Source organism: Abramis brama (genome assembly GCF_963993115.1).
Source record: "Abramis brama genome assembly, chromosome: 23".
Lineage (NCBI taxonomy): Eukaryota > Metazoa > Chordata > Actinopteri > Cypriniformes > Leuciscidae > Abramis > Abramis brama.
In genome coordinates, this window is record NC_139985.1 from 1,268,051 (window position 1) to 1,295,991 (window position 27,941).

A 27,941-nucleotide genomic window follows, 5' to 3' on the forward strand; every position below is an offset into this window, starting at 1 on the left:
GGGACCAAAATTTATTGTCCATCCAATATTTGCCATCAACATATTTTCATTTCCATTAAATTATTATTTTTTTTGGTATAACAGTTTTACACTTTTACATTTTTAAAATTGAGTACATTGTAGCTTTAAATAATGGATGTACATTTTTGATGAAATTATGTTTCATTTATTTTATGTCCAACTCAAATATTTACTTAAGTGACATTCAGAGATTTGATTATCATATTTTGATTTACATTGAGATGAACTCCCTAAGCCTGTGTGTTCTTGTTTGCTCACATGATGGAGGATCTGTGACCTCTGACCTCTGGACACACAAATGAAACGGACATCAGCAGCACTGCAGAACAAAAGCAGGACAGACAAGCTTCTGTTGTGTGAAATTCATGTGTCACACAGAACATCTACAGCACATTCCTGATCACACATGTGACACACACACGCTCACTCATAAACACACTCACAATAATAGTCAAATCTGTGTGGAAAGTGCAGGAATCCTGATAATAAACCCATAAAAACTGATATTTCCCATTTTCATTCAGTTTAAATTGATGAACTAAAATAGCATAACTAAAACTGAAATAGGCTAATAATTAATTTAAAAAATACAGACATATTTAAAAAAGACTAATACAAATTACAAAAACACAACAGAATAATTAAACCTTTAATTAAAAATGAAAACAGAAGAAATAAAAATATGAATAGTATCGCAATCATAGTAAAATAAAAAATACATAAAGCGACTTCAACGTCATGAATTATTTATTTGTGAACGTGAATAATTTAGAAGCTTGTTTCCGCGACTTTTTATCCCACAATTCTGACTTTCTCTCGCAATTCTGAGTTTTACCCCCTCATCTTCTATTGTAGGCCTAATTCACGTTCAATACATTACATTACAATTTTGTATACAATACATTACTGTATACAGTAATAATGAACATGAATTACAATAGAAGATGAGGGGGTAAACTCAGAAGTGTGTGATGAGGTAGCGATCAATAGTAGTGATAATGCACACATGGGTACATGAGCGCGCCGCGCGCGGCCGTGATAAAGGAACGCGCAAAGACAGTGTAGCGGTGTTTGTGACGTCAGGCGCGTGCGATTATTTTGAACGGGGGTCAAGATGGCGGAGGAGAGCAGCTTAAAGCACCGGAATCACACCGGGAAGAACTGCACGAGTAACCGATATAACGAAGGTAAACCCGGCGAGAGACAGCGCGATTGTGTGCGCGTTTTAACGGTCATTGCTCGTTTAACGCGAGCGGAGCGCGAGCGTCGCGTCACGGCCGTTTGGCGGGAGGCGCGCGCAGGCCAGCGATAGCGCTGCGGTAAAAATCAATAATAATAGAATTAATTCATACAGATTAAGATAAACATCAGTAAATCCAAGACGTCAGGCTGTGTGAGAACGGTGTATGAAATATGACTGTTATTTAAGAAATCGCTGAATGAAATGAGGATGAAAAATCACCTGAGGACTGACTGATGCAGATGATTTCACGAGCGATCGATTTCATATCATTATCGTGAGTGTGTTTGTTCTTGTTAAAGCTCTATATGAGCGTTTATACTTTTAATAGTTCCGTGCGAGTGTGTGTGTTTCAGTGGTTTGTGTTTATCAGGCCACACGGGGAATATAGAGAATATTTCACTGACAGAACATAAACAAGAGGAGGTTTCAGATGAAAGATAACTGTGAAATCAGTTCTAGAGACTGAATCATAATATAGAGCTGATTTACTGATAATATTGTGTTTCTGGAGGGTTGTATGGCGGTTCACATGTTGAATTATGGATTATTATTTAAATTATGTAAATAAGAATTCCATATGGCATACAATCATTGTGTTGTTTGGAAACATTAAGATTTTAAAATATTTGTGAAAGAGTCTGTTCTGTTCACCAGGGCTGTATTTATTTAATCTAAAATACAGTAAAAACAGTAAAATATTAATAAAATATGTGTGAATATACAGTAGCTAACTGTTTAAATGTTTGTATACAAATCAGTTGTTATTTTTAACCATAAATATTATAGTAATGCGCTGACAGGATTCCTGTATTATGATCATATATCACATTTTTCTTTCTTGAGAAAAATTGACGTACTGTACCTGATGTACATCCAAATAAATCGATATCGAATCAAATTGAGTCGAGATCAAAATTTAATTGCAAGCTTCATATTGTCATATTATTCATATTGTCTTCTATCTGCGTTTCATTCCTGAAGGTTTCCTTGTGATATTGCAGGACTAATATCTCCCATATCTGAGCAATATTTCCTCTCACAGGGCTTCCGTATATCTGTTTTATGAGGGTTTTATTGGTTTTGTTTATATATTGGATATTGTGCTGAAATGAACATTTTTGCCCCAGCCTAAAATTCACATTCACATACTGGGCCAAAATGCTCATTTTATATAACAACAAGCCTCGTTTCTTCTGTATTTGTAATATCGTAATAAACTATTGCACATTTTGTTTTTAGAAAATATTCTCATTGTGCTAAAAAAAATTTTTTTTCGTTAAATGTTATGCTTTCTATTCAAACGAAAAAAGAAATGTTGTGGGAAAAGAATGGCGATTAAAAACATTAGTGGTTGGTTCGTAAATTCCAAGGTTACACATTTTCCAATGAAAGTGAGATTCGATGTTGAACCCTGAGTTTATTCTATGAATTGATTTTCCCTCGTGTGACATCACTACATTAACACATTTACTGTACAACACTAACGATGATCTTAACGTGCAGGTCGTGTGGCTTTGGCTAATAGAAGCACGTGTGTGTGTGTAGGATTATCAAGAGTTTAGGATTACGTGTCGAGTGTGTGTTCAGGGCAGTGGTGGGTTGTTTCTCCGTGTTTCGCTTTTTTTATGAGATGTTGCTTTAAATAACCTCTGCCTCTGCGTCCGTGCAGGAAAACACTTTATTAATGCGCCAATAATCTAGAAAACCAGAACCAAATGACTTCTGGGATGGAAACCTTGTTGTGCAACTAACTAAGAAACACAAATATTTATGAAACCGTTGGTCTTTTCTCTCAGTAAACCTCATCCATCATTAACATTCAGATGGATCTGCTTTTATGTCAAAGATTGTGTTATCGGCGGTTAAACTGGTTTTGGCCTGTTTGCGTGTCTAGATTCAGCCCTAGATATGTCTAACACTTGTGTTTGTGGGAAACGTTAGACGGGCTGATGTGGGTCACTGCGTTTACCACATTCATGTTTTTTCGAGGACAAACGCAGTGATCCAGAAGAAGAGGAGGAGGAGGAGGTCTAATGGGACGTGTCGATATGTACTATATTACCACTATATATAATGTGTATATTCCCACCCTAACGTGATCCCTCAGTTTCTCTCACACTCCTCCATGTTTTCCGTCAGGTGTGATGTCATCTGCTTCTGTTCACACACTGATCATTGATTTACAGTTGTGACGACACGGCTCAGGACTAACATTAGAGAGATTTAGTAGTGCTGGAGGGATTTTTTTTAATCATATAGGTAATTTAATAAAATAAAAAAATTGCAATTGTTTTGCATTTATAAGCACAGTAACTAATAATATTGCATGTTTATTTCTTGGAAATGCACATTTGACGGAAAAGCACTGAGCTCGAGTTGAGATGCAGATAAAATTAAAGTCCCCCTGTATTCAATAATTATATCTAGGGCTGGGTAAAAAAATATCGATTTCTCGATTTTAATCGATTCTCAGTTTTACGAACCGATATCGATTCTTAAATCCCAAGAATCGATTAATTCCGCCTTAATAACACCAGTTACAGCGCGAAATAAACATGAGCATCTGAAAGTGTGTTAAAGATAGAGTACAACTTATCAAAGTCCGTATCATGTGACATGGAGTCGCTCAACCGTGGAAAGACGTCAGTAAACAATGTCATGTAACGTCACATTTCCCTCAGAAAAACCATGTGACCATAAACTCGTTAGTCAGCCAGAGAAATTAACTCTAGAGAGGAGCATTTAGCTAAATATATGCACCATATTACATATTCATTATAATTTTTAATGTTCTTTAATATTTGCATGTTTGAATAAATCTGGCAGGTTTTTATGACAGCCACCATTTAAATGTTTATATTTCATATAACTTTATTATTATAGAAATAAATAAAGGTGTAATTTAAGTGTTTGTATACAAATCAGTTCATTTTTACCTTCAATATTACAGTAGGCTAATGAAGCCTGTAGGCCACAGCTGACTCCCATAGTTTACAGCATTAGTGAAGAGATTTGTTTTTCTTGAGAGAATTTGCCATGATATCCAAAATAATCAATATTGAATCGAATCGGAATCAAAATCAAATTGTGAAAATTGTGTCAATACCCAGCCCTAATTATATCCCTTAAAACTCATCTTTGATCACCAAAATTACATATTTAAATTCTCACCGGCAAGAAAAATAAATAGGGCTGCAATTTTTTACACATGTTAATGACAGCAAAACCTGGTTTGGAAAGGGTTAATCAGTCAAATCAAGTGATCATCGTTACTAGGGATGCACCGATATTAAAATATTAACCAATACAGATAATCAATCATTCTTTATATTTGAAACCCGATAACTGATATATTGGCCGATAAATCTAAATCCAGATTTTTATATCATTTTTGATTACAAAAACAAAAGTCTCACCATTAAAAGCCATGTCCAAACCACAATTATAATGTTCTCAATAATGTTATGAAGCCGATATAACAGACTTGTGTTGTACTTTACTGTGTTTTGCTTTTTTGAAAGTACTTCCATTCATATTTCAAGCGATTAAAAAGCATCATGTTGAACAGTGCGCATCTGAAGAGTCTCAGCTGAAGGAAATAATCCATTATTTATTGGCTTTAATACATCGGCCAAATTTTCTAATCAGGCCGATAATGCTAACATTAAAAATGAACATATATCGGCTGATACCGATATGGTGGCCGATATATCGTGATATATTTGCTACTTTTATTATTTCATATTTAACAATATTATTGATCTGCATGCATTGACTACATTATATGAGAACTGAACTGAATATATATATATATATACTAAATTAATAACTTTTTCACAACAGAAATGAACCATCACTGAATTACATAAGCTGCACTATGATGATATTTTCTTCTGGATCTGCTGTACAGCAGAAACACACTTTGTTGCATGTTTTTCCTGTTATCTTTATCATATTATATAGAAGAAAATAGCATCATAGTCCAGCTTAAGTAAGTTATCTCTGTAAAGCTGCTTTGAAACGATTGTAAAAAGCGCTATATAAATAAAGGTGGCTTGGCTCATAACCGTGCACACCTGACATGAGCGAGAGCTTGCTTTTTGAGGGATCTGATGATGAAAACGCTCTCGGACCGGGTTCAGGGGTCAGGCCGTCTCTCCTCATGTTCATGCGTGTTTGTTCGGTGTGGTCTGTGCTCAGGTGTGTCTGGGGTGGAGGATGTCCGGCGTAAGATGAGCTCTGATGATGTGGACGAGGAACCGTTGCTGGACGAGGTGGAGGAGGCGTGTGGGCCGGTCCAGATCGTAATCACAGATGAGGAAAATCACAAGTTTTCTCTGGATGAAGCCGCGCTGGAGCGGATCCTCCTGCAGGAACACGTGCGAGACCTCCATGTGGTCGTGGTGTCGGTGGCGGGCGCTTTCCGCAAGGGCAAATCATTCCTGCTGGACTTCATGCTCAGATACATGTACAACCAGGTGAGGAACACCACCTCCACAGACCTGTACTACATAGTCACGTTCACTTTCGTACGTGTTCTGGTTAGGAGTGTGCATGAATATTTTAATTTTCGAATATTCGATCTATAATTATTAGGGCTGGGCAAAAAAAAATAGATTTTTCGATTAATCGTGTTTTAAAATGATGAAAAATGCCCATCCCTAGTTCTGGTCCAGATTCATGACTGAGTGTCGGATTCGACACACACACACACACACACACACACACACACACACACACACACACACAAATCGATTTTTTTTATTTTTTTTATTTTTTTTATTATTATTTATTTCTCTATCACCCAAAAAGCCAGTATTAGTTTTCCTCCACTGCTCATAGGCCTCCATGTTACAGCGAATGCTGTGAGATTTAATGTGTATTATCTTAAACATAAAATAACCTGATCCTGTTTGATCAAGGCGTGCGACTGTTCTGACTTTCCCAATTTTCAGCATAAATTTTTCATCTTGCATCAAAATCCTGTCTATTCATTGCATTTGAAATATAGAGTTGGGTTCTGTTTTAATGTACCCAAGTAATGTAATGTTGAATATTCATGTTTTATGGCTTAATTTTGTATTAATTAACCACTTGTAAACTTATGTTCACTGTTCTTTTTTTATATATATAAATATAGGATTCGTATTAAATCTATATTCTTTGAGTCGAATCGAAATCGAATCAAATCGGAACATCTGAATCGATACCGAGCCCTAATAATTATTATTAAAAAATAAAATAATATTCGAGCTTTACTACGTTGCTTTGCTGGCCGTAAATGCAGTGGATCCATGATAAATCCCAAGCACTAGCTCGCAGTTATAATTAAATGCACTGGGTGGCGCTGTGGAGCGTGTTTATCGTATTTGATCACATAATGTCGTATAAAGTTTGGAATTACTTAGATCTTACTAAATGAAATTACAAAATGGAATTACTTTTAATCAAAATAATTAATGAAACTGAGTTATCATAATGTCAACACCACAATGAGAAATCACAAATCCAAACAGCAGGCGAATGAGGAAAGAAAAAAAAAAGCATAGCGTTTTTTTTCCGTTCGCGCTGCTTGAGCTTAAATGCTTTTTGTTCTTTATATTTTTTGTTTTTGTTTAAACTAAAACTTAAAAATAACGTCTTTTTTGTTAAACATTATTTAAATAAATGAATATTCGATTTTTTTGAGGCCAAATATCCGAATACAGTATTTAAAAAAAAAAGCCCATCCCTGGTTCTGGTCCAGATTCATGACTCAGATTCGACACACACACACACACACACACACACACACACACACACACACTGAACGCTCATAGAGCAGCTCTTGTGACGCTGCCGATCGACTTTAATCCATTACAGCCGCTTTACTGTGAAACACTGATGTTTTGTGTTGGTCTGAAAGAGTCTTTTGTTTTGCTGTTGAGAGTATTATTGAGTTTGTCTTGAAGATTAGACTGACCTCTCACACTGAACATACAGCACACAGGTGTCTCGTGACTGGAGCGGTTCAGACAACAAAAGTCTGACATCAGGTGGCCTGTGATAAACAGCAGAGACAGTGGATCTGCGTCTCACAGCTGAACGTGTGTGTGTGTGTGTGTGTGTGTGTGTGTCTGTCAGAGCTCAGATTTATGGCTGGGTGGGGATGAAGAGCCGCTGACGGGCTTCACGTGGCGAGGCGGTTGCGAGCGAGAGACCACGGGCATCCATGCCTGGAGTGAAGTGTTTGTGGTGGAGAAACCGGATGGCAGCAAGGTAAAAATCAGCCCACATCATCACAACACCTGTGCCGCCCATCTGAAACATATAGCTCAAAGAAAACACTTCATCAGCCAAAATTAAATTAAGTCGGCATGAAATGGAAGTTGCATTTTTCTTCCCTTTAGTTCCGTATATCCAAGTGAAACGCTTCTGGAATAAGAACAAATGTGGGTGGGGCCTGATTTTGTCTGTGGGGAATTGATTGGATGGTTGTGGTTTGCTATTGGCTGATCTCATGTGAGTGACAGGTTGCCCCGCCCTCGTCATCAGAGAAGAGGAACTGCAAGAGGAACTTATTCTGATTCAAGATTATTAACACAATGATGATGTGCATTAGGGCTGTCAAATAAAAAAATTAATTTCTAATATTCGTTGAATTAAAAAAAAAAACCCTGCACATTCGAATGCAAAAAACTGCATTTGAATGTTTGGTGTGTCAAGAGGCGCTCGAGACATGATGATGACGACGTAACTGACACGGTTTGTTTTTGTTAGCTTATCCAGTATACAGTGTGTGCAACAGTATGTTGATTTGAAAAGTGGTGGGAAAAGGCTCTTCCTGATGATGAAAACCCTCTCAGTTCGTGACAAAAATTGTTCATCAGTCAGAGCTGAGTGTGTGTCTTCATCAGCTGGAAACATTGACAACAAAAAACGCTTAGCACTCTCTGCAGATCAAGTTCAGCGTCTGGTGCTTTTGACGAACAACAATATGTAGATGTAGTGAGTAGAAGTGGAGTGTTTTCTGTTTTGTGTTGATGTAGTTCATTACGCTGTGTGTTGAAGTGTGTTCTCAGGTTACTGATGCTCAAACACAGTTTTATGCACTATTGTAACCTCATTTTCCTTGCATGCACATTAAGGAAATTATATTTTATGCTTGATTTGGTTTATATTTGCTTGTTGCGCTCGCTTGCGTCCTCATGTGGGCACAGGACACGAGACTGTAGGTTTTTTCTCTAACATTAAGTATTGCCTTTTGAATTCGAATACAATTTGAATTTTGCTGATATTTAAGCAAGAAATTTTAAAATTTGCTTTTCAGCCATTTTGCCAGCCCTAATGTGCACCGAGAAATTGTTTATAATAAAAACTGCAGTATTCCATTTTTATGATATATTTTCTAAACATCCTGTGATGTTTTCCTAGATCAGGTGATCACATTAATTTAGTTCTGATGTGATTCTCACTCGTAGATCTGATCCGTGTGTGTGTGTGTGTGTGAGATCCGGTGTGTTCTGGCTCAGTAACCCGTGACCATCTGTGTGTTTGCAGGTGGCAGTGCTGCTCATGGACACACAGGGAGCGTTTGACAGTCAGTCCACCATCAAAGACTGCGCCACACTGTTCGCTCTCAGCACCATGACCAGCTCCGTTCAGGTACGACACGCTGTGATCATGTGACCAGAACAATCCGTGTCCTGATGCACGACACGCGCCACGTGTGATCATGTGACCAGATGCTTCTGTTTCTATGTGCAGGTCTATAATTTGTCCCAAAACGTTCAGGAAGACGATCTGCAACATCTTCAGGTGAGACTCAGTGTTTAGTCCTGATCCAGGAGTGTTTACAGGTCGAGTCAGGCTTAAAGGAATAGTTCACTTGAAAATGAAATTTCTGTCATCATTTACTCGCCCTCAAGTTGTTTCAAACCTGTTGAATTTCTTTCCTTCAACACAAGAGAAACACATTTTGAAGAATGGCGGTAACCACAGTTTTTCAGTGTTTACAGGCTTAAAAACGTCTGAATGTCATTGATATCAAATAGAAGTGCCCAACATGATTTGTTCTTCACAGATAACTTTTTTATTTTTATATATTATATTATATTTTATATTCATATTAGTTCATGAATTTATGAAGCACATAAAAAAAAAAAACTGATGATGAAACAAAAGTGCTGTACAACAAATAAAGAACAAACTTAAAACATCTGAAAAACCAATTGGACAAATGAAAATTATACAACCTTTATACAGAATTAAAACATAAATAATAAAAATAAGTCAAAATAAATAATCATCAGTGGATTATTTTAACATGTAAGTTGGTCTTGTGGCTCTACGCGCTCTGTTACGTTGTATTTAGACTCGTTTTAATGCTCTAAATCTGTTTGTTACATGAAATGCTACTAATAATAAACAGTATGGGATATTTTCCATGCCTGTCTGTGCCGTTTCATTCTTGGTCTCGGTTCGTACGTCAGATGGACGTCTTTGGCGTCTTTTCTTTTTAAAGGTGTCTTTACGAGAATTATGATTATGATATAATGCTGGAATTTTTCTTGCAAGACAGTGTCTACGTTTACAAAAATCAACATCCAATAAACTTGATCCACAAACTAAATTATTACAATTTTACACTCACAAAAAATCTCACACATAAACAAAAGCCAAAACTTTTCCTGAAAATTTAGAGCCCATTTCTGGAATATTTTAAGGAGCCAACAACTACTTAACTTCTATTTTAAAAAAAAATAATGTATTACAAAACATAGTATTTAATTCCTATTTGATTTTATTTTTATTTATTTACTTATGTTTTTTTTGTGTGTGTGTGTGTGTGTATAACTAGCCTGCTGTTTTCTTTTTTATTTTCTTAATCTGAATTAATGCATGTTATATGTATATGTGTATATGTATCTATATATTATTTATACTATATTACACGTTATTGTTACTTTCTGTCAGACCTAAGATGAACCCAAAAAAAAAACTCACACATTTTACATTACACGCCCTTAAACTTTACTTTTAACCTGAATATGGTTTATTTTATGATGCTCTGTCAAATTAAAAGTTGCGCTTTTAAAACCTCTAAAGACTTAAATGCCGTTTGCGTTCGGTCTGCAGGATCCTGCTGTGATTTGATGCTCTGTGGGAATATGTAAACAGATGTGACGCATAGATAATCACACATTATCAACACTAGATCTTTAGCATTTCAAACCTGTTCAAGCCTGTTAAATGTCAGTTTTAACGTCAGTCACACTTTTTTCCCATCACATATTTTAGTTAGCATTATAAGTTAGGTATCATTTGAAAGCTTAACCACTCATGGAACATGGAAACGGTACTTTAAAACCTCTTAGAAACTAATTTTTTTTGATATCAACATAATTATCTCTTTTGTCATCGACACATGGCTTCGATTTGAGCAATTTGAGAGTCTAAATTATTTTGTTAAATATATGTATTTTGCCTGTAAACTATCTTTTGCATGTTAATTTCACTTGTGCAATAGTCTGAGTGTCGTCTTTTAAAAGAGGTCGATATGTCAAAGCATTCAAGAATTACAATCGTTTAAGTTCAGATCTGTGATGAAAACGGGGGCTGACGGTTAACAGGTTTAGTACGTCTCACTGGATCATGAATCCTTTGAGGTGTCGTCATGTTGCCGCATTATAAATGTTAAAGTGTGCTTCTGTATTATAATGTGTTTTTGCGTTTTAATCTTTTTTTCAGCTCTTCACAGAGTACGGCCGACTGGCCATGGAGGAGATCTACCAGAAACCCTTCCAGGTACTGTGTGTGTTTATGAGAGAGAGAGTGTGTGAGAGAGAGAGAGAGAGTGTGTGAGAGAGAGAGAGAGTGTGTGTGAGTGAGTGAGAGAGAGAGAGAGAGAGAGAGAGAGAGAGAGAGAGAGAGAGAGAGAGAGAGAGAGAGAGAGAGAGAGAGAGAGAGAGAGAGAGAGTGTAGGCCTGTCGCGATAATTAAATAACCGTCTGATCGCGATTGTTTGATCTAACCGCGATTGTTTCAGACAATCGTGATTATTGCGCTCTTTTATAGGCCTACGGCACAAGGGGGAGTCATGGACCAAAATAAATAGACAAGCACTAATTACGTTTTCCAGCAATATATTCAAAGTCATCTGAAGCCATTCCATAGCTTAATGTGAGGGACAGTAGTATATTTACATTGTTAAATTAAAGTTCACAAACTCGTCTGCAGCTGTCAATCATTCCGTTCAGCATTCAAACTGCGCGCGTCGTCCGGTTACGACAGGATACACGGTAAAACTTTCTCCAATGTGACATTGACGTTATAATGCTTGATCTGTAGATAAAGGGCTGTGGATTTGCATAAAATGACTTTATTTTGCTGGAGTTTTTTGCTGTTTCTAAATGACTCGCTCGCTACCGTGTGCCTACACAGCACAAGGACTATGAATTGGCATCAGACGCACAATAACTGGAGTTTAAAACTGTGAAGAAACAAATGATCAATAAACTGTTGGACTGATATACACTAGGATTTGTGCCCTCGACATTTCTTCGCTTTGTGCCGTGAACTTTTAAATGCGCACTTGTGCAGCGCTGCGCACTGTGACTCCATGTTGCATTAAGCACATCATTCTGCACCCGCGATGCGCATACGCGCTTTGTTCCGCTCTGTTTTGAAGCGTATCATATTATCATGGTTTGTGCACATTTGTTTTTATTAACATGTTTAGATTTTATTAAATTACTGTGCAGATGTTTTCAAAAATTACTTTTTGCTGCTGATTTATACACTCACTAAGTTTAATAAACAAATTGTCATAGCTATTGAATATATTTATTTAATATTTAAAGGTGTTAAATGTAATCTTACACTGCAAAATGATAACTTACAAAGGATTAAATTCATCACAATTATTTAATGAATGAAGCACAAAGCCCTAAAACAGACAATTAATCGGCATAATCGTCAAAGCCCTAACACAGACAATTAATCGGCATAACCGCAATTATTTTTTAGACAATTAATCGTCAGCCAAATTTCATAATCGTGACAGGCCTAAGTGTGTGTGTGTGTGTGTGTGTGTGAGAGTGTGTGTGTGTTTGAGTGTGAGAGAGTGTGTGAGATGACACTGCAGTAACTCTGTGTGTGTGTGTTTGCGTGCAGTCCCTGATGTTTCTCATCCGAGACTGGAGTTACCCGTACGAACACGCTTACGGTCTGGATGGAGGAAATATGTTTCTGGAGAAGAGGCTGCAGGTGGGTCACATGACGGGTCACATGATACTGTAGGAAACCGGTTTCTCTTGTTCGTGTCTTAACAAAAATGAATTATTGTTAATATATCAATAATTATCATTAAAAAAAAGTTTTAAAACAAGCAGCTTTGTCATAATTACTGACATCTAACACTTCCCTCTACAACTAAATGTTTTTTATTGAAGAAAATACAGTTCTGGAACAGAGTTATCAGGTTTTATTAATATTATTGATATAAGCTTTTATTTTTCATCTTAATTTTAGTTCTAGTAATTTCGTTATGTGCTCTTATTATATTAGCTATTTTATTTTTTTAAGATTTAGTTGTTTTTGTATTTCCAGTTAATAATTTTATTGCTTCAACTTAAACTTTTTTCAGTGTATTGCCTAGGCAACATTTCTCATTTTCGTTCAGTTTAAGTTTTTCAACCTATATTTATCTTTTATTTTGTTTCAGCTTTATTTCAATTAACAGAAATGTTTTTAAATAATTTAGTTAATGATAATAATAATAACCCTGATCTGGAATACACAACATAACTCCTGTAATCACAAAATGAATTAATTTAATGTTTAATAAACCGTTAAATAATTTGATATCAATAAAACGGCAACACTTTACAATAAGGTTCATTAGTTAACATTAGTGAACTACATTAGTTAGCATGAACTAACATGAACTGCACGTATACAACATTTAGTAATCTTTGTTAATGTTAATTTCAACATTTACTAATACTTTATTAAAATCTTGTTAACATTAGTTAATGCACTGTGAACTAACATGAACAAACAATGAACAGCTGGCTTTTTATTAAGTAATATTAACAAATCTGAATTAATACTGTAACAAATGTATTGCTCATGGTTAGTTCCTGTCAGTTAATACATAAACTAGTGTTCACTAATGAACCTTATTGTAAAGTGTCACCAATAAAACATTCAGTTTATTCAGCATTGTTGTGCAGTGGAGGCTCTAGAGTCAGACCGGTTGAGAACTCGATCACATGTGCTGAGTTATGCTGTGATCCTCAGGTGAAACCCAATCAACACGAGGAACTCCAGAACGTGAGGAAACACATCCACTCGTGCTTCTCCAACATCAGCTGCTTTCTTCTGCCGCACCCCGGACTCAAAGTGGCCACAAACCCTCACTTCGACGGCCGGCTACGAGGTGAGAGCCTCGCGGGACTTGATTATTCACACACACACTCCTAAATAGATTTTACAGTTCACACACATCTAATTTTAGTCACATATGTGACCCTGAACCACAAAACCAGTCACATGGGTCATTTTTTTAAAAGTGAGATTTATACATCATCTGAAAGCTGAATAAATGAGCTTTCCATTGATGTATGGTTTGTTAGGATAGGACAATATTTGGTCGAGATACAACTATTGAAAATCTGGAATCTGAGGGTGAAAAAAAATCGAAACATTGAGAAAATCTCCTTTAAAGTTGTTCATTTATGTTCACGATTGTGCTGCATTCACTCACAGAAATACATGTTTTATATATTTACGGTAGGAAATTTACTAAATATCTTCATGGAACATGATCTTTACTGAATATCCTCATGATTTTTGGCATAAAAGAAAAATCTGTAATTTTGACCCATACAATGTATTGTTGGATATTGCCACAGATATACCCGTGCGACTCGAGACTGGTGACGTGATCCAGGGTCACACGTTAGTGAAACACTAGCACTGTTGAGTCCTGAATTGAGAAAGTTAGTGTTTTTTGACCTTTGATGCTTGTAAACCTGTTGTACGAGACTCCAAAACAACATTAAGAGCCTTTTAGGGCTGCCCTGTAAAAGTCGACTCACTGTTAGTTGACTAGAAGAGGTTTGGCTGAACAACGTTTTATTACTCAGTTGGTCTCAGAAAAAAAAAAAAACCTCTACAGGAAGTGGCGAAATCACGCGGGCTGTAATGGACAGATCGTTAACAACAAGAAATCCAAACATTAGCCTATCATTCATCGACCTCAAATATGGCTTATCACTTAAAACGTGTAAGTAGCAGCACTTTACAAGTCCGCTCGCTCTAATGTTCACATGGATGAATGTGCGCTGTTATTCGGCGCATAAGTGTTTGTGTGGAGAAGCTCTGACTGCGTGACACACAGGCGCAGGCGCCATCACTTGCATTTAAAGGGCTGGTTCGGAGTAAAACATCCTAGGGTCCTTTGCACCATGACCTCGAGCCAAACACCCCCCAGAAGCCTTTTCCCCTTGGATGAACATTATTAAAGTTAGAGCTTATTTAGAGATATCAGCCGGATGGTTTAGTGCAGGCGCTAATGGATCCTATGATGCATCTCGTAAATTACCCCACTAATGCCCAGAATGGACCAAACGTTGCATTAGGATGAAGTGTAACGATGAATTATTATTTTTTCCGAAGTGTTGACAACTTAGTGTTAACTAATAATTGTTGCAAACTGGTGCTACCAACAAAATATCAGTGCATTCCTGGAACTGGGCGTCGTTACACTACATCCTTATGATCGCTTTCTGCCAGGACTTTTACATGCTTTTCCCAAACCCCTGAAGTGACGTCGACGTCCAGGTTAGCGGTAGCATTAGCCATCAGGCAAGTGTTATTTAAATAAACTCCTGATTTACAAACTTTCCAATGCCTTGTTTTATGAGTACAGAACCTGTTTGTACGACTGTAGAAGTTTGGTCCATTCTGGGCATTATTAGTGCGGTAATTTACCAGATACAGCCTTGGGTCCATTAGCGCCTGCACTAAACCATCCGGCTGATATCTCTAAATAAGCTCTAACTTTAATAATGTTCAACCAAGGGGAAAAGGCTTCTGGGGGGTGTTTAGCTCGAGGTCATGGTGCAAAGGACCCTAGGTTGATTTTACTCTGAACCAGCCCTTTAAAGTAAAATATCTGACTCCGTTGTCATTGGTCATACAGACAGGAGTAATGCAAACTGTAAAGGATCTACTTTTATTTCTGTGAACTCACAATTACAACAAAACATTGTGCTTTTGTAAAATAATGAAAACCGTCTCAGTCACGTCACAAAACAAACTGAAACTCAGCGTATACTTGCCTCACAGACATGAGATGTATATCTATAGAAAGCTTGAAATATGTACTTTTAAATAAACCAAATTTTAAATGGAAAATAAATAATCGGAGAATATGTAATCTGTATAAAACTGGCATATATGCACGCGCGTCCACTACTGCGTAGATGATGATGTCAACATCCTGTCTTAATCTCTGCAGCCCAAAACACGGAAAACTTAATCAATAAATTATTAAAATGTTTAGATGGTCTCCTTCTGTTTTTTCATGACACACTCATCATTATTACATGTGCCGGTGTGCTGTGGCTTTATGCGTGTGTTTGAGCGCTGATTAGGCTATGTAGTGTAAAGGCAATTAAAAGCTTGTTATGATTTATGACTTAATATAAACTCACGATTAGTCGACTAATTGCTTAAATGAACGGCTACCAGTCAACTAGAAGAATATTTAGTCAAAGGCAGCCCTAGAGCCTTTAAAATAGCATAATAGGGGCTGTTACGACCCCTCACGTCTAGGGAATTAGAAGGGGAACATTAGGCCACCCTTCAGCAATTATAACCATTAAAACACTGGGAGAGTCAATAAGACCATCGAGAAGCAGCAGAACATGTGAACAAATTTATTATGAGAGAGAGAGAGAACAATTTATACCAGACCTGGGAAGGAAAAGTCTTCAACGTCCGAGACGTCGTATACTTCCCTACTCTACCTGTCAAAACAACAATGACAGCAGATGGCACATGCCCCTAAACGTAGTGTATCTAAACAAAATAAATTAGAACTAAGTGTGCACGATGTACGTCACGTGACATAACTTAACTTTTCCTTTTTCCTCTATCCAGCCAAACACAGCGCCACCGCTCTCAAATGCTCAATAATAAAGGAAATAGGATGGCAAAGTAATTTGGTTTCACATGATAATCAAAACACACTAACAACACTTAATCAGTTATAACCCCAAAAAAATAAAACAAAACGAGCATAACAGAAAATACCAAGCGCACAATCACAAGTCAAGTTCGCACAATCACAAGTCAAGTTCACACACAAAGGGCCACTTCCTCTAGTGCGTTTGCGTGTCCTTTTATAGTTTCCTGGGCTTCCGGTAACGATATGATTGGATTTCGTCGTCTGACGTCAGCATGCTAAAACCCTCCTCTCAGATGATTGACAGCAGAGACGAACCAATCAGCACGTCACCTGCGAAAGAGAAAGTAAAAACGGAGAGCAGCAGAAATCGATACGGAGGAAAGAAAAACCACCCAAGCCACACATCTAGATGTCACATGATGACGTTACGGGCACTTTTTAAAAAAAAATTTTTTGCAAACAAAGTGCTGCTCGACAGAGGTTTAATGCTTAGATTGCCATTGGATGAAAATGTGTGGTATTCCTTAATAATCTGTATTATTATTACTATTATTATTATTATTCATTCTACTGTGATCTATTGCTGTCATAATTTCTTCAAATGTAATATTGGCAGGTTGGCTTTATATTTCAGTGCAGTCTTGCGGTTTAATATTCACACACACTAGTTCAGATCACAATTTGACAGCCCCACTTTTGATCAATTCATCCAAATTCTATGACATTCTGTTGTACAGTAAATTTCCACTTTTATGAAATCATAGAGCCCTAGTCTTCACATCTGTGTGCTGATGTTTGATCATGTTTAAATCCATTGATGGCCCAAATAAGTGTGTGTGTGTGTGTGTGTGTGTAGACATCGACGACGAGTTCAAGCGAGAGCTGGTGAATCTGGTTCCGCTGCTCTTGGCTCCAGAGAACCTGATGGAGAAGGAGATCAGCGGCTCTAAAGTCACGTGTCGAGATCTCCTACAGTATTTCAGAGTAAGAGTGTTTTGCAGCCGGTCTCCATCGCTCAGATGTTTGCTGGGATTGACCCGTGTGTGTGTGTGTGTGTGTGTGTCTGTCTCAGGCCTACATGAAGATCTATCAGGGCGAAGAGCTGCCGCACCCCAAGTCCATGTTACAGGTGCAGACGTGTGGAAATACTGCTTCGGCACATACTCATGATTTATCATATTTTATCAATTTATCTGATTTATTTTTGTTCTTTTATTTTTAATGTTTTATTATATTTGTTTATTTTTATTTATTTTTTCTCCATTAAACTTAAGGCAAATGTCAAAACGTAGTTAGTTTCTGTTATGTTACATAATTTATCCAGTTATTTTTGTGCATTTATTTTATTATTTATTTTAATGTATTATTCTTTCAGTTGTTCATTTTTATTTATTTTGAACTTTCTAAGGCAATTATATATTTTATCAATTAATTGTAAATTTTTGTGTATTTATTAGTTATTTATTTAGAATTTATTATTCTAGTTATATTTACTTTACTGTTTATATTTTATTCGCATACGTTGATCTGGTTTGTGTGTGTGTGTGTGCGTGTGTGTGTGTGTGCCGCAGGCGACCGCTGAAGCCAATAACCTGGCAGCTGTAGCAGGAGCGAAAGACACGTATAACAAGAGCATGGAGCAGGTATGACTGAGACACACACACACACACACACACACACACGACTCCTGTATTCCCCGTGTGCAGGTGTGTGGCGAAGACAAACACGCGCACACACACACACACACACACACACACACTCATGACTCCTGTATTCCCCGTGTGCAGGTGTGTGGCGGAGACAAACACACACACACACACACACACACACACACTCATGACTCCTGTATTCCCCGTGTGCAGGTGTGTGGCGGAGACAAGCCCTACCTGGCTCCGGCTGATCTGGAGCGCCGCCACATGGAGCTGAAGCAGACGTGTGTGTGTCAGTTCCGCGCGGTGAAGAAGATGGGCGGCGAGGACTTCTGCCGCCGCTATCAGGACCAGCTGGAGCAGGAGCTCGACGACGCCTACGCTAACTTTCTCAAACACAACGACGGAAAGAACATTTTCTTCGCGGCGCGCACGCCCGCCACGCTCTTCGCCGTGATGTTCGTGATGTACGTGGTGTCAGTGGTGACGGGCTTTTTGGGTATAAACTCTGTGGCGGTGGTGTGTAACGTGACGATGGGCGTAGCGCTGGCGTCGCTGTGCATCTGGGCGTATGTCAAATACTCAGGAGAGTTCAGAGAGGTGGGCAGCTTCATCGACCGCGTGGCGGAAACCCTGTGGGAACAGGTGCGTAACACACACCTTCCTCTGATACACACACTGATCTGTGCTGTCTGTATTGTAACACTCTCCTGGTCTTAAGACTCTTATTCTGTAGTTTCCTCTTTTCCCCTCGCTCGTCCATTTTTTTAAAATCCAAATTTATTCATTTAAATTTGTGTTTTATATTTATTTTTATTATTTATTTATATGTTATGTTATTTATATCATTTATTTATTTATTTATTTATTTTGTATGATTTTATAGTAAAAAGTATAGACACAAGGCAAGTGTCAATAGCACTAACAATTTGTACATTTTCCCCTTGTTATTGTTTTTTTTTAGTATTTAATTTAAATTTATTTTATTTATTATTCTTATTTTTTGTTTATTTTATTTTATATATATATATACAGTGAGGAAAATAAGTATTTGAACACCTGTCTATCAGCTAGAATTCTGACCCTCAAAGACCTGTTAGTCTGCCTTTAAAATGTCCACCTCCACTCCATTTATTATCCTAAATTAGATGCACCTGTTTGAGGTCGTTAGCTGCATAAAGACACCTGTCCACCCCATACAATCAGTAAGAATCCAACTACTAACATGGCCAAGACCAAAGAGCTGTCCAAAGACACTAGAGACAAAATTGTACACCTCCACAAGGCTGGAAAGGGCTACGGGGAAATTGCCAAGCAGCTTGGGGAAAAAAGGTCCACTGTTGGAGCAATCATTAGAAAATGGAAGAAGCTAAACATGACTGTCAATCTCCCTCGGACTGGGGCTCCATGCAAGATCTCACCTCGTGGGGTCTCAATGATCCTAAGAAAGGTGAGAAATCAGCCCAGAACTACACGGGAGGAGCTGGTCAATGACCTGAAAAGAGCTGGGACCACCGTTTCCAAGGTTACTGTTGGTAATACACTAAGACGTCATGGTTTGAAATCATGCATGGCACGGAAGGTTCCCCTGCTTAAACCAGCACATGTCAAGGCCCGTCTTAAGTTTGCCAATGACCATTTGGATGATCCAGAGGAGTCATGGGAGAAAGTCATGTGGTCAGATGAGACCAAAATAGAACTTTTTGGTCATAATTCCACTAAACGTGTTTGGAGGAAGAAGAATGATGAGTACCATCCCAAGAACACCATCCCTACTGTGAAGCATGGGGGTGGTAGCATCATGCTTTGGGGGTGTTTTTCTGCACATGGGACAGGGCGACTGCACTGTATTAAGGAGAGGATGACCGGGGCCATGTATTGCGAGATTTTGGGGAACAACCTCCTTCCCTCAGTTAGAGCATTGAAGATGGGTCGAGGCTGGGTCTTCCAACATGACAATGACCCGAAGCACACAGCCAGGATAACCAAGGAGTGGCTCTGTAAGAAGCATATCAAGGTTCTGGCGTGGCCTAGCCAGTCTCCAGACCTAAACCCAATAGAGAATCTTTGGAGGGAGCTCAAACTCCGTGTTTCTCAGCGACAGCCCAGAAACCTGACTGATCTAGAGAAGATCTGTGTGGAGGAGTGGGCCAAAATCCCTCCTGCAGTGTGTGCAAACCTGGTGAAAAACTACAGGAAACGTTTGACCTCTGTAATTGCAAACAAAGGCTACTGTACCAAATATTAACATTGATTTTCTCAGGTGTTCAAATACTTATTTGCAGCTGTATCATACAAATAAATAGTTAAAAAATCATACATTGTGATTTCTGGATATGTATGTATGTATATATATATGTATATATAGATAGATAGATAGATAGATAGAGAGATAGAGAGATAGATAGAGATATATATATATATACATATATATATATCTCTATTTATATATTTTTATCCATTTAATATTTTATTTATTTTAATTTGTTTAATGTATTTTGAATACTTTTCTCCAGTAAACTTTCTATTGTTGTATATTTTAAATAATTTTTATTTTTTCAGATTTTTATTTTGTTTTTATTTATGATTTACTTGTATATTTTATTGAACGCTCCCCAAACACTTGATCTGTGCTTTTCCTCCTTCTGTCTGTATTGCAACACTCAGCTTGTCTTATTTAAAAGACTCTTATTCTGTAGTTTCCTCTCTTCCCCTCTCACCTGTAGCGCTCCTCCAGGTGCACTAAACTAAAGACACACATTTTATGACCTTTCTGTATTTTTTTTTTTTTTTGATCGTGTCAGATTAAGGTTATATTAGAAGTGCATAGAATTTTTACTTTATTTTGAAAAACGTACTAAAGCAGGAGTGAAAACATTTACATTTTCATATAGTAATTGGTTGTTATATTGTATATTTAATTTTTTGTCATTTTTATTTTTTATGTTGTACATTATATTTATTTTAATTACATTTTTATTATGTAGTTATTTTTTGTTTTTAACAGAAAGGCAAGTGTCAATAGCACTAACAATTTGTACATTTTCACCTTGTTATTGTTTCTATTATATTATTTAATTTAATTTTGTTTTTCTCCAGTAAACTTTCTACTGTTGTATATTTTATTAAATTATTTTAATTATGTATTCAGATTTCATTATTATTATTTTATATTATTTATTAAAAAATGTCCCTAGTAAACTTTCTAAGGCAGGCGTCAAGCACTAAACATTGTTAGAATTTTCACTGTTTTTCTGATACATTACATATTTGATAATTTTTTATTTATTTTATTTGTAATTTCTTTATTAATTTACACTGAAGAGCTTCAAAACCAACCGCATGTTTCATTTTCTACTTGAAAATCCAGTTGCTGTTTTTAAAGTTGTTGTCATATTTGTATCTTAATGTTAAGAAAAATGAGTTTTCAAATGAACATGCAGCAAGAGGTGTGTGTGTGTGTGTGTGTGTGTGTGTGTGTCTCTGTAACATCTCGCTCTCTTCTCATTCACGCTCACACAGAGGACGCCGAGGAAGGTGAGATGTGACCTCTGCCCTCTAGTGGCCTCTGACCTCTTGATTTAAATCACACGAGTGTGTGTGTGCATGTGTGTGTGTGTGTGTGTGTGTGTGTGCACGGTACTAACACTCATCCCTCGTTTTAGGTCTTTTCCAAACTTTTTGAAGTTGCCAGGAGCAAAGTGACGCTGAGTGCCCTGATGCCGCCGCAGCGACAGAGACTGTCCTCGAACAACAACGTCAAGAAGCGGAACTAGCCGTTTTGCTAGCGTCACGTTTTGAAGAACGTACTCGGCACGTTCACCCTCTTCTGTCCCACTCGGACCGAGGATTCTGGGGGTTTTGCGGGGTCTTTCACCAGGTGTCCTCTTTCTCATGTCATTCCCACGCTGTATGTGTTCACGGAGAAGCGCTCGGCCTCCGGAAGAGGACCTCGTTGAGAACCGTACCAATGATTTGTGTGTCTCTCTGCTGTACAGATGAACTTTCCTCGGCTTCGATCATTCCATCCAGACGTGTGTTCCTGTACAGATTAGGATTGTAAGCCGGTCACGTGTAGGGCATGTTGTACGAGATCTGTGTGTAACTCTACACTCTTCTTTTGTAGCAGGAAAAACGATGGTTTCATGTTTATCTGCAGGAATGCTTCTGTGGTTTCGTGTCCATGTTGGAGAGAAACACACACACACACACACACACACACACACACACACACACACACACACACAGACACACAGACACACACACACAGACACACTTAGTTTTATACTGTCTTCATCATTGCCATCTGCCTTGAGCATCATGATGATTCTGGAATGTTTCATTGTTTTTCACTTATAATGGTTTCTTTATTCTTTATTTATTTTTCAATTTGATTAAAATGAATCACTGTACATTTACGTGTCGATTGTGTTTGTGTTTGATAATGAGATTCACTTGAGGACAGTGGAAATGTTTTACCGTTTTTTTTATTTGCTTGCTTGAGCAAGACGGATTTAGATTTTAAATCCATCTAAATTTGTTTTTTATTAAGTTATATTATTATTTATATTTTTTTCTACCACTTTGTCGCTACAAAAGGCTCATAAAGAGATCGTAAAAGCAGTTTAGTCCACATTTTTTGATCGATTTATATGATGAACATTGAATTTAGGCTTCATTTGTTTTTCGAAGATGAACAAAAGTCTCACATGGTTTGGAATGAGTAATTTTATTGACATTTTATTCATTTTTGGGTGAACTATCCCTTTAAATGTATTTATTTAAAAGTATGTTTTTTGCTGTTTTGAATTGGAAATATTTGCATAATCCTGTGCATGATTCATGTAATTCATAAATGAATTTGACGAGACAAAAGACGTCGCTATCAAAAATATGTTTTGCTAACATTCCCATTAAGTTGAGAAATGTTATTACTGAATTCTCTCTGAACGTCCAATTTTTAAGTGTTTTTTAAAAAAATGTCTTGGTTGATGATGAGAGATGATATTTGTTCAACCCCAATAATGTGTGTGTGGACCATATAAACTGCAAAATAAAAAATATTGATTTTTTTTTTCAACAGGTCGGAAATAGGATAGAATTGCACTGTTGACTGTAATTAAAACAACAAACATAACATCAATGGAAATTATTTAAAAGTATATTATGTAACTCTTTTTGTTGAAAATTAACAAAATTTTAATCATTTTTATCAATCCTTCCAAAACGTGTTTTTGTCTTACCCTGATTCACTATTATAAGTGTTTATTGACCTGTCGGGATGGTTTTGGCGGGAAATTGCGTGCATACGTCACTCGCCTATGTGTGTCTCGTCATATAACACTGAACAGAGGAGAGTCTGCTGGAGAGAAGAGCGAGACAGAGCTCGTAATAAAGTGTGTGTGTGTAGAATCAACATCGGCTTGGCTTTAGGAGATGGAGAACTGAGGGATCTGAAATGTAAAAGCGATGAATTAAACCAATATTTCCACTTGCGATCGTGTCGTTTGAGCGAGTGGATCAGGTAATCCGAGCTGCTGTGAGTGAGTGGAGGCGGGGACTCATTTGCATATTCATTATGCAAAGGGTGTCAAGTTACATTCAAGATATTTTAAGCCATGAAGAAACTATTTTCACAGGAAAAAACGTTTAAATGTGTCAAGATGAGTTTTAAGGGATACAATTATTGACTGCATGGGAACTTAAAAAAAAAAAATATATACAAAAATTAAAGTTCCCCTGTAGTAAATTTTATCCTTTTAAACTCCTCTTTGATCACCAAAATGACATATTTAAAAAAGAAATCTTGAAAAAAATGCCTTTTCATGCCTTAAAATATCTTATAAAGTGTAAAATGTGTCTCTCTAGCAGAGTTCAGTGTAAAGCAGGATCTATAGTGAAGATTATTTCATTATGGTTGTTTCAGCTCATGTGCGGGAGTTTATGTTTAAGATCCGTGTCTATAAATGGGTAAAACTACAGTATCTTGAGATCCTTTAGTCTAAACTGGTTATATCTGAAGCCTAGTATTGAATGTTTTATGAGCAGAAGGATAATCTCTCTCTCTTTTAGTTATGAGAAAGAATCATATTTATCCGCACAGTCACTCAGAGCCGAAGCACAACCAACAACAATTAATGTTCTTCCATAAAATAATGCATGCAGTTTTGTTTTAAACCGCTAGAGGGCCAAAAGTTCCGTAGTGCACCTTTAAAAACGAACTGTTCAATTTATTTATTTAATTTTAATCTGATTTGTATTTATCATGTTTTATTTTATTTATTAGATTAATAAATATATTTTAATTTTATTTTACACACAATCATATTATGATACATTTTTTATTTATTTATTTAAATCTATTTACTTTTTATTTTATAAGCCCCTGGTCTAAATAATGCGTTTCCTCTTTCCTCCCGCAAGGAGGCGCTGTCACACCTCAAGTGATAAACTATAACCTAACCATTATTTATGCTCTCATGTTTTTCCATAACCACACCTTTTCATTGTTTTCTGTAAACATGATCCATCAAGTTTATAAGATCACCCACTCTGACCTGACACAGCAGAAACCAGCGCTTTAGCAGATTTAATCATCACATTTCCCATGAAAGATAAAGCCACAGGTACGTTATAGTCTTATTGTTATATATATCTTAGCTATATAAATCAGACAAATGTTTTTTAATTCTGTTTTCATTTCTCAAATTTATTAACTTAATCCCGTTCCTTTGTGTTTTTTATTTCTTGTTCTTCCTGTTTTTCATGTTATGTTCTTTCATATTCTGGACACAATAGTGTGAAAATGTACAAATATCAAGAAGAAAAACAAAAGGGTGAGTAAATTTGCATATCATCAAAGGGTGAATTCGGGTTGATTGGCACTTTATGTCATTAAGATGACTGGGGAAAAAAAGTGCTTTACAATAAGCGTTTCAATAATGAGCAATACATTTGTTACTGTATTTATTAATATTTCTTAATGTTAGATAATAAAAAATACAGCTGTTCATTGTTTGTTCATGTTAGTTCACAGTGCATTAACTAATGTTAACAAATACAACTTTTGATTTTGATAAGTAAATGTTGGAATTAATATTAACTAAGATTAATAAATGCTGTAGAAGTGCAGTTCATTAGTTTATGTTAACTAATGAACCTTATGTTACCAAACTAAAGTGCTTATTTATGGTCCTACATCACTCATGTTATATCGCGAAATGTGCATGAAATGAATGTGCTTTAATATTATTGGCTTTTCCCGTTTTGTCTCCCAAGAGTTGAGAGTGGTGGTGCTGGGAAAGCGTCAAACTGGGAAAACATCAGTGATCGACACTGTACTGGAAACCAGTGCGACAGAAGAGCTCGTGAAGAGAGAGGGGGTCATTGATGGCAGGAGAGTCAGTCTGGTCGAGACTCCCGGATGGTGGAAAACATTCAGTCTTAATGATTTATCAAACATCTGCAAACAGCAGCTGGTTCGCAGGCTCTCTCTGACGTCACCCGGACCTCACGTGGTTCTGGTCGTGATTCGGGCCGATCGCCCGTTCACCGACTCCGATGGGAAGTTTCTGGAGGAATATGTGGAGCTGATGGGAGCGAATATCTGGACTCACACCCTCATAATCTTCACAAGAGGAGATTCAGTCCAACGAAAACACATCGAGCAACATGTTCAGGAACCGGGGTCAGCGCTCAAGCGACTTATTGACAAATGTGGCGATAAATATCACGTTTTTAATAATTTAAACCATCATGATCGCACACAAGTCACAGAGTTGCTCAAGAAAATCGAAGGAATTGTTGGGAAGAATAACGGCAGGCACTTTGACATTGACTTGGATAAAGTAAAGGAGGTCAATGAACGGTGGGAGGAAATTCAGACGAGAGCAAATTCTAGAAAAGACCGAGTACAGAATCAACGGTCGAGAGTTCAAGAAAAAGGTACGGCGTTTTGAAGTGAAAGTATAGACTGAATCAATTGTTTGATTTATGTTGCCTAATTAATTACTCAATTTGATGAGATAATACATATCTGAGCTAACAAAATATGTTCTAAGAATGTTTTACGTTTATGGAAATTCTGAGAGTTGAAAATGTCGTGTTATAGCGACACCGGTGGCCGTTCAGTGAAACTGCAGCTCTGACTGCTCGTGCACAAAGCCCAATTTTTACTTCTGCGTCGAACTTACGCCGTAGCTACGTCGTAGGCTGTGTGTAGCGCGCGTACCCCGTGCACCTCTCCAAAAATGTAACAACGCGTCAACTCTACGCGGACGCAAGCGCTGTGATTGGTCTGCTAGGACCGCTCCCTCGGGTTTCACATGCTCCCTCAGCGCGCGTGAACGCGGACAACGACGCAGAAGTATAAATGAAAACCAACGCGTTGCCTACAGCGTAGAGGCTCCGGCGTAGGTCAGACGCAGAAGTATAAATTGGCCTTAACACACAAGAGACTGAACGTGAATCAAGACACAATATATATACTCACGGAGAAGATCTTTTAGAAGTTGGAAATAGCATTTACAGCGATATACTGTTAACGAACATGAACCACTGCTGAGAGAGGCGTTTAGATATGTAAATTTGTGTTGCTCTTTTCTCTCAATAACGGAATAAACACACAGAAATGAGAAAGCATCAGTTCAGAAACATCTGATCATAGTGATGTGTGTGTTTACATCAGATCTGAGATTCATGATATCGACAGATGAGCTCATTAAAATCACACTGTTATGATAGTCTGATTATAAAGTATATTCGAGACTGTAGACTATATAGATCTGACTATGAGACTATAGCTTGAATGAATCCATGACACACATTCACATTACAGTACATAACGGCTCTTTCATAATATTATCCTGAACATTGTATAAGCATTCGTTCGTTTCGTGTGTCATTGAACAGATACGAGGCTCTTGGGCGTAAACGTGACGTCACATGCTTTTGATTTTCCCGGCAAAAACGACCATATAAACATCAGTCTACAGGCTTTCATAGACAACACAGGGAATCTGGGAAGATCTCGTTTTATAAGTTTCTTTACATATCAGCAATAATCTTGGTTATTCAAGCATCAAGGGAACATAGGGATTCTAAGGGATAATTTTGCAAACATGGGAATGTCACTTTTGAATGTTTTTTGAACATTAGTTCATTTAGAAGTAGTAACATTTAAAAAATGTAAGCTGAACGTCCAATTAAAATGAATGATGTATAAATACATGGTTAAAGGCCAGACGACTTTGAACAAACGTTCTATTAGCTAACAAACATTTGTTCATAACTTTGAGAGACCCAGCAATTTTGCCGTATTGCATTTTTAAAATATTGAACATGCTAAAGAATGAACGTATGGATATTTTAAAATAAAAATATTTCTATTTTGTGTTTTCATTTCAGCATATGTACATCATCTGGAGGAGGTCAGAGTTGTTTTGCTGGGATGGATCCTCTCCGGAAAGAGCTCAGCCGGAAACACAATCTTGAATCGGGACGCATTTGACATCGGAGGAAGAACGGGAGAGGAAATGAGACGCTACGGAGAGGTAGACGGAAGGAAGATGACCGTTTTAGACACTCCAGGATGGTGGAAGTATTTTGCATCAGAATTAAACCCAAACTTTATTAGATCTGCCATCCTCAAAAATGTTTCCGAGTGCAAGAAATTCCCTCATGCCCTGTTGCTCGTGATCCCAGCCGATACATCATTTCAGGAAGAGCAAAAGAGAATCACTGAGGAAAACATGTCTATATTAGGAGAAGACGTCTGGAGACACACTATAGTTCTGTTCACGTGGGGCGAGCGCTTTAAAGACGTGTCGATCGAGCAGCACATCGAGAGCGA

The 27,941-nt window shown here is 37.3% G+C and overlaps 2 protein-coding genes across 4 annotated transcripts in view; both read left to right on the forward strand.

Annotated features, from left to right (window-relative positions):
- The first annotated feature begins 1,070 nt into the window (after window positions 1-1,070).
- On the forward strand, window positions 1,071-22,503 carry LOC311074845 (atlastin-2). Of its 2 annotated transcripts, XM_084101756.1 has the most exons (14): window positions 1,071-1,208; window positions 5,465-5,742; window positions 7,388-7,522; window positions 8,804-8,908; window positions 9,011-9,061; window positions 10,994-11,050; window positions 12,419-12,511; window positions 13,547-13,685; window positions 17,299-17,426; window positions 17,515-17,571; window positions 18,014-18,085; window positions 18,305-18,736; window positions 21,614-21,628; window positions 21,757-22,503. In XM_084101756.1, exons 1-14 carry the CDS (start codon window positions 1,136-1,138, stop codon window positions 21,865-21,867), a joined length of 1,746 nt encoding a protein of 581 aa, XP_083957882.1. In that variant the 5' UTR covers window positions 1,071-1,135; the 3' UTR covers window positions 21,868-22,503. The 2 variants fall into 2 exon arrangements, with proteins under 2 accessions (XP_083957882.1, XP_083957883.1); XM_084101757.1 differs by lacking the exon at window positions 21,614-21,628.
- A 1,221-nt stretch (window positions 22,504-23,724) lies between these two features.
- The window catches only part of LOC311074844 (GTPase IMAP family member 8-like), a 7,304-nt gene continuing 3,087 nt past the window's right edge, over window positions 23,725-27,941 (forward strand). Inside the window, exons 1-4 of one of the 2 annotated variants that reach the window (XM_084101754.1) lie at window positions 23,725-24,717; window positions 24,890-24,927; window positions 25,370-26,035; window positions 27,497-27,941. The exon at window positions 27,497-27,941 is cut by the window's right edge and continues 323 nt beyond it. In XM_084101754.1, the coding sequence (XP_083957880.1) occupies window positions 24,897-24,927; window positions 25,370-26,035; window positions 27,497-27,941 (1,142 nt within the window). In that variant the 5' untranslated portion in view covers window positions 23,725-24,717; window positions 24,890-24,896. Of the gene's footprint in view, window positions 24,718-24,795; window positions 24,928-25,369; window positions 26,036-27,496 lie in introns of those variants that run through there. The other variant, XM_084101755.1, reaches the window with a different exon arrangement.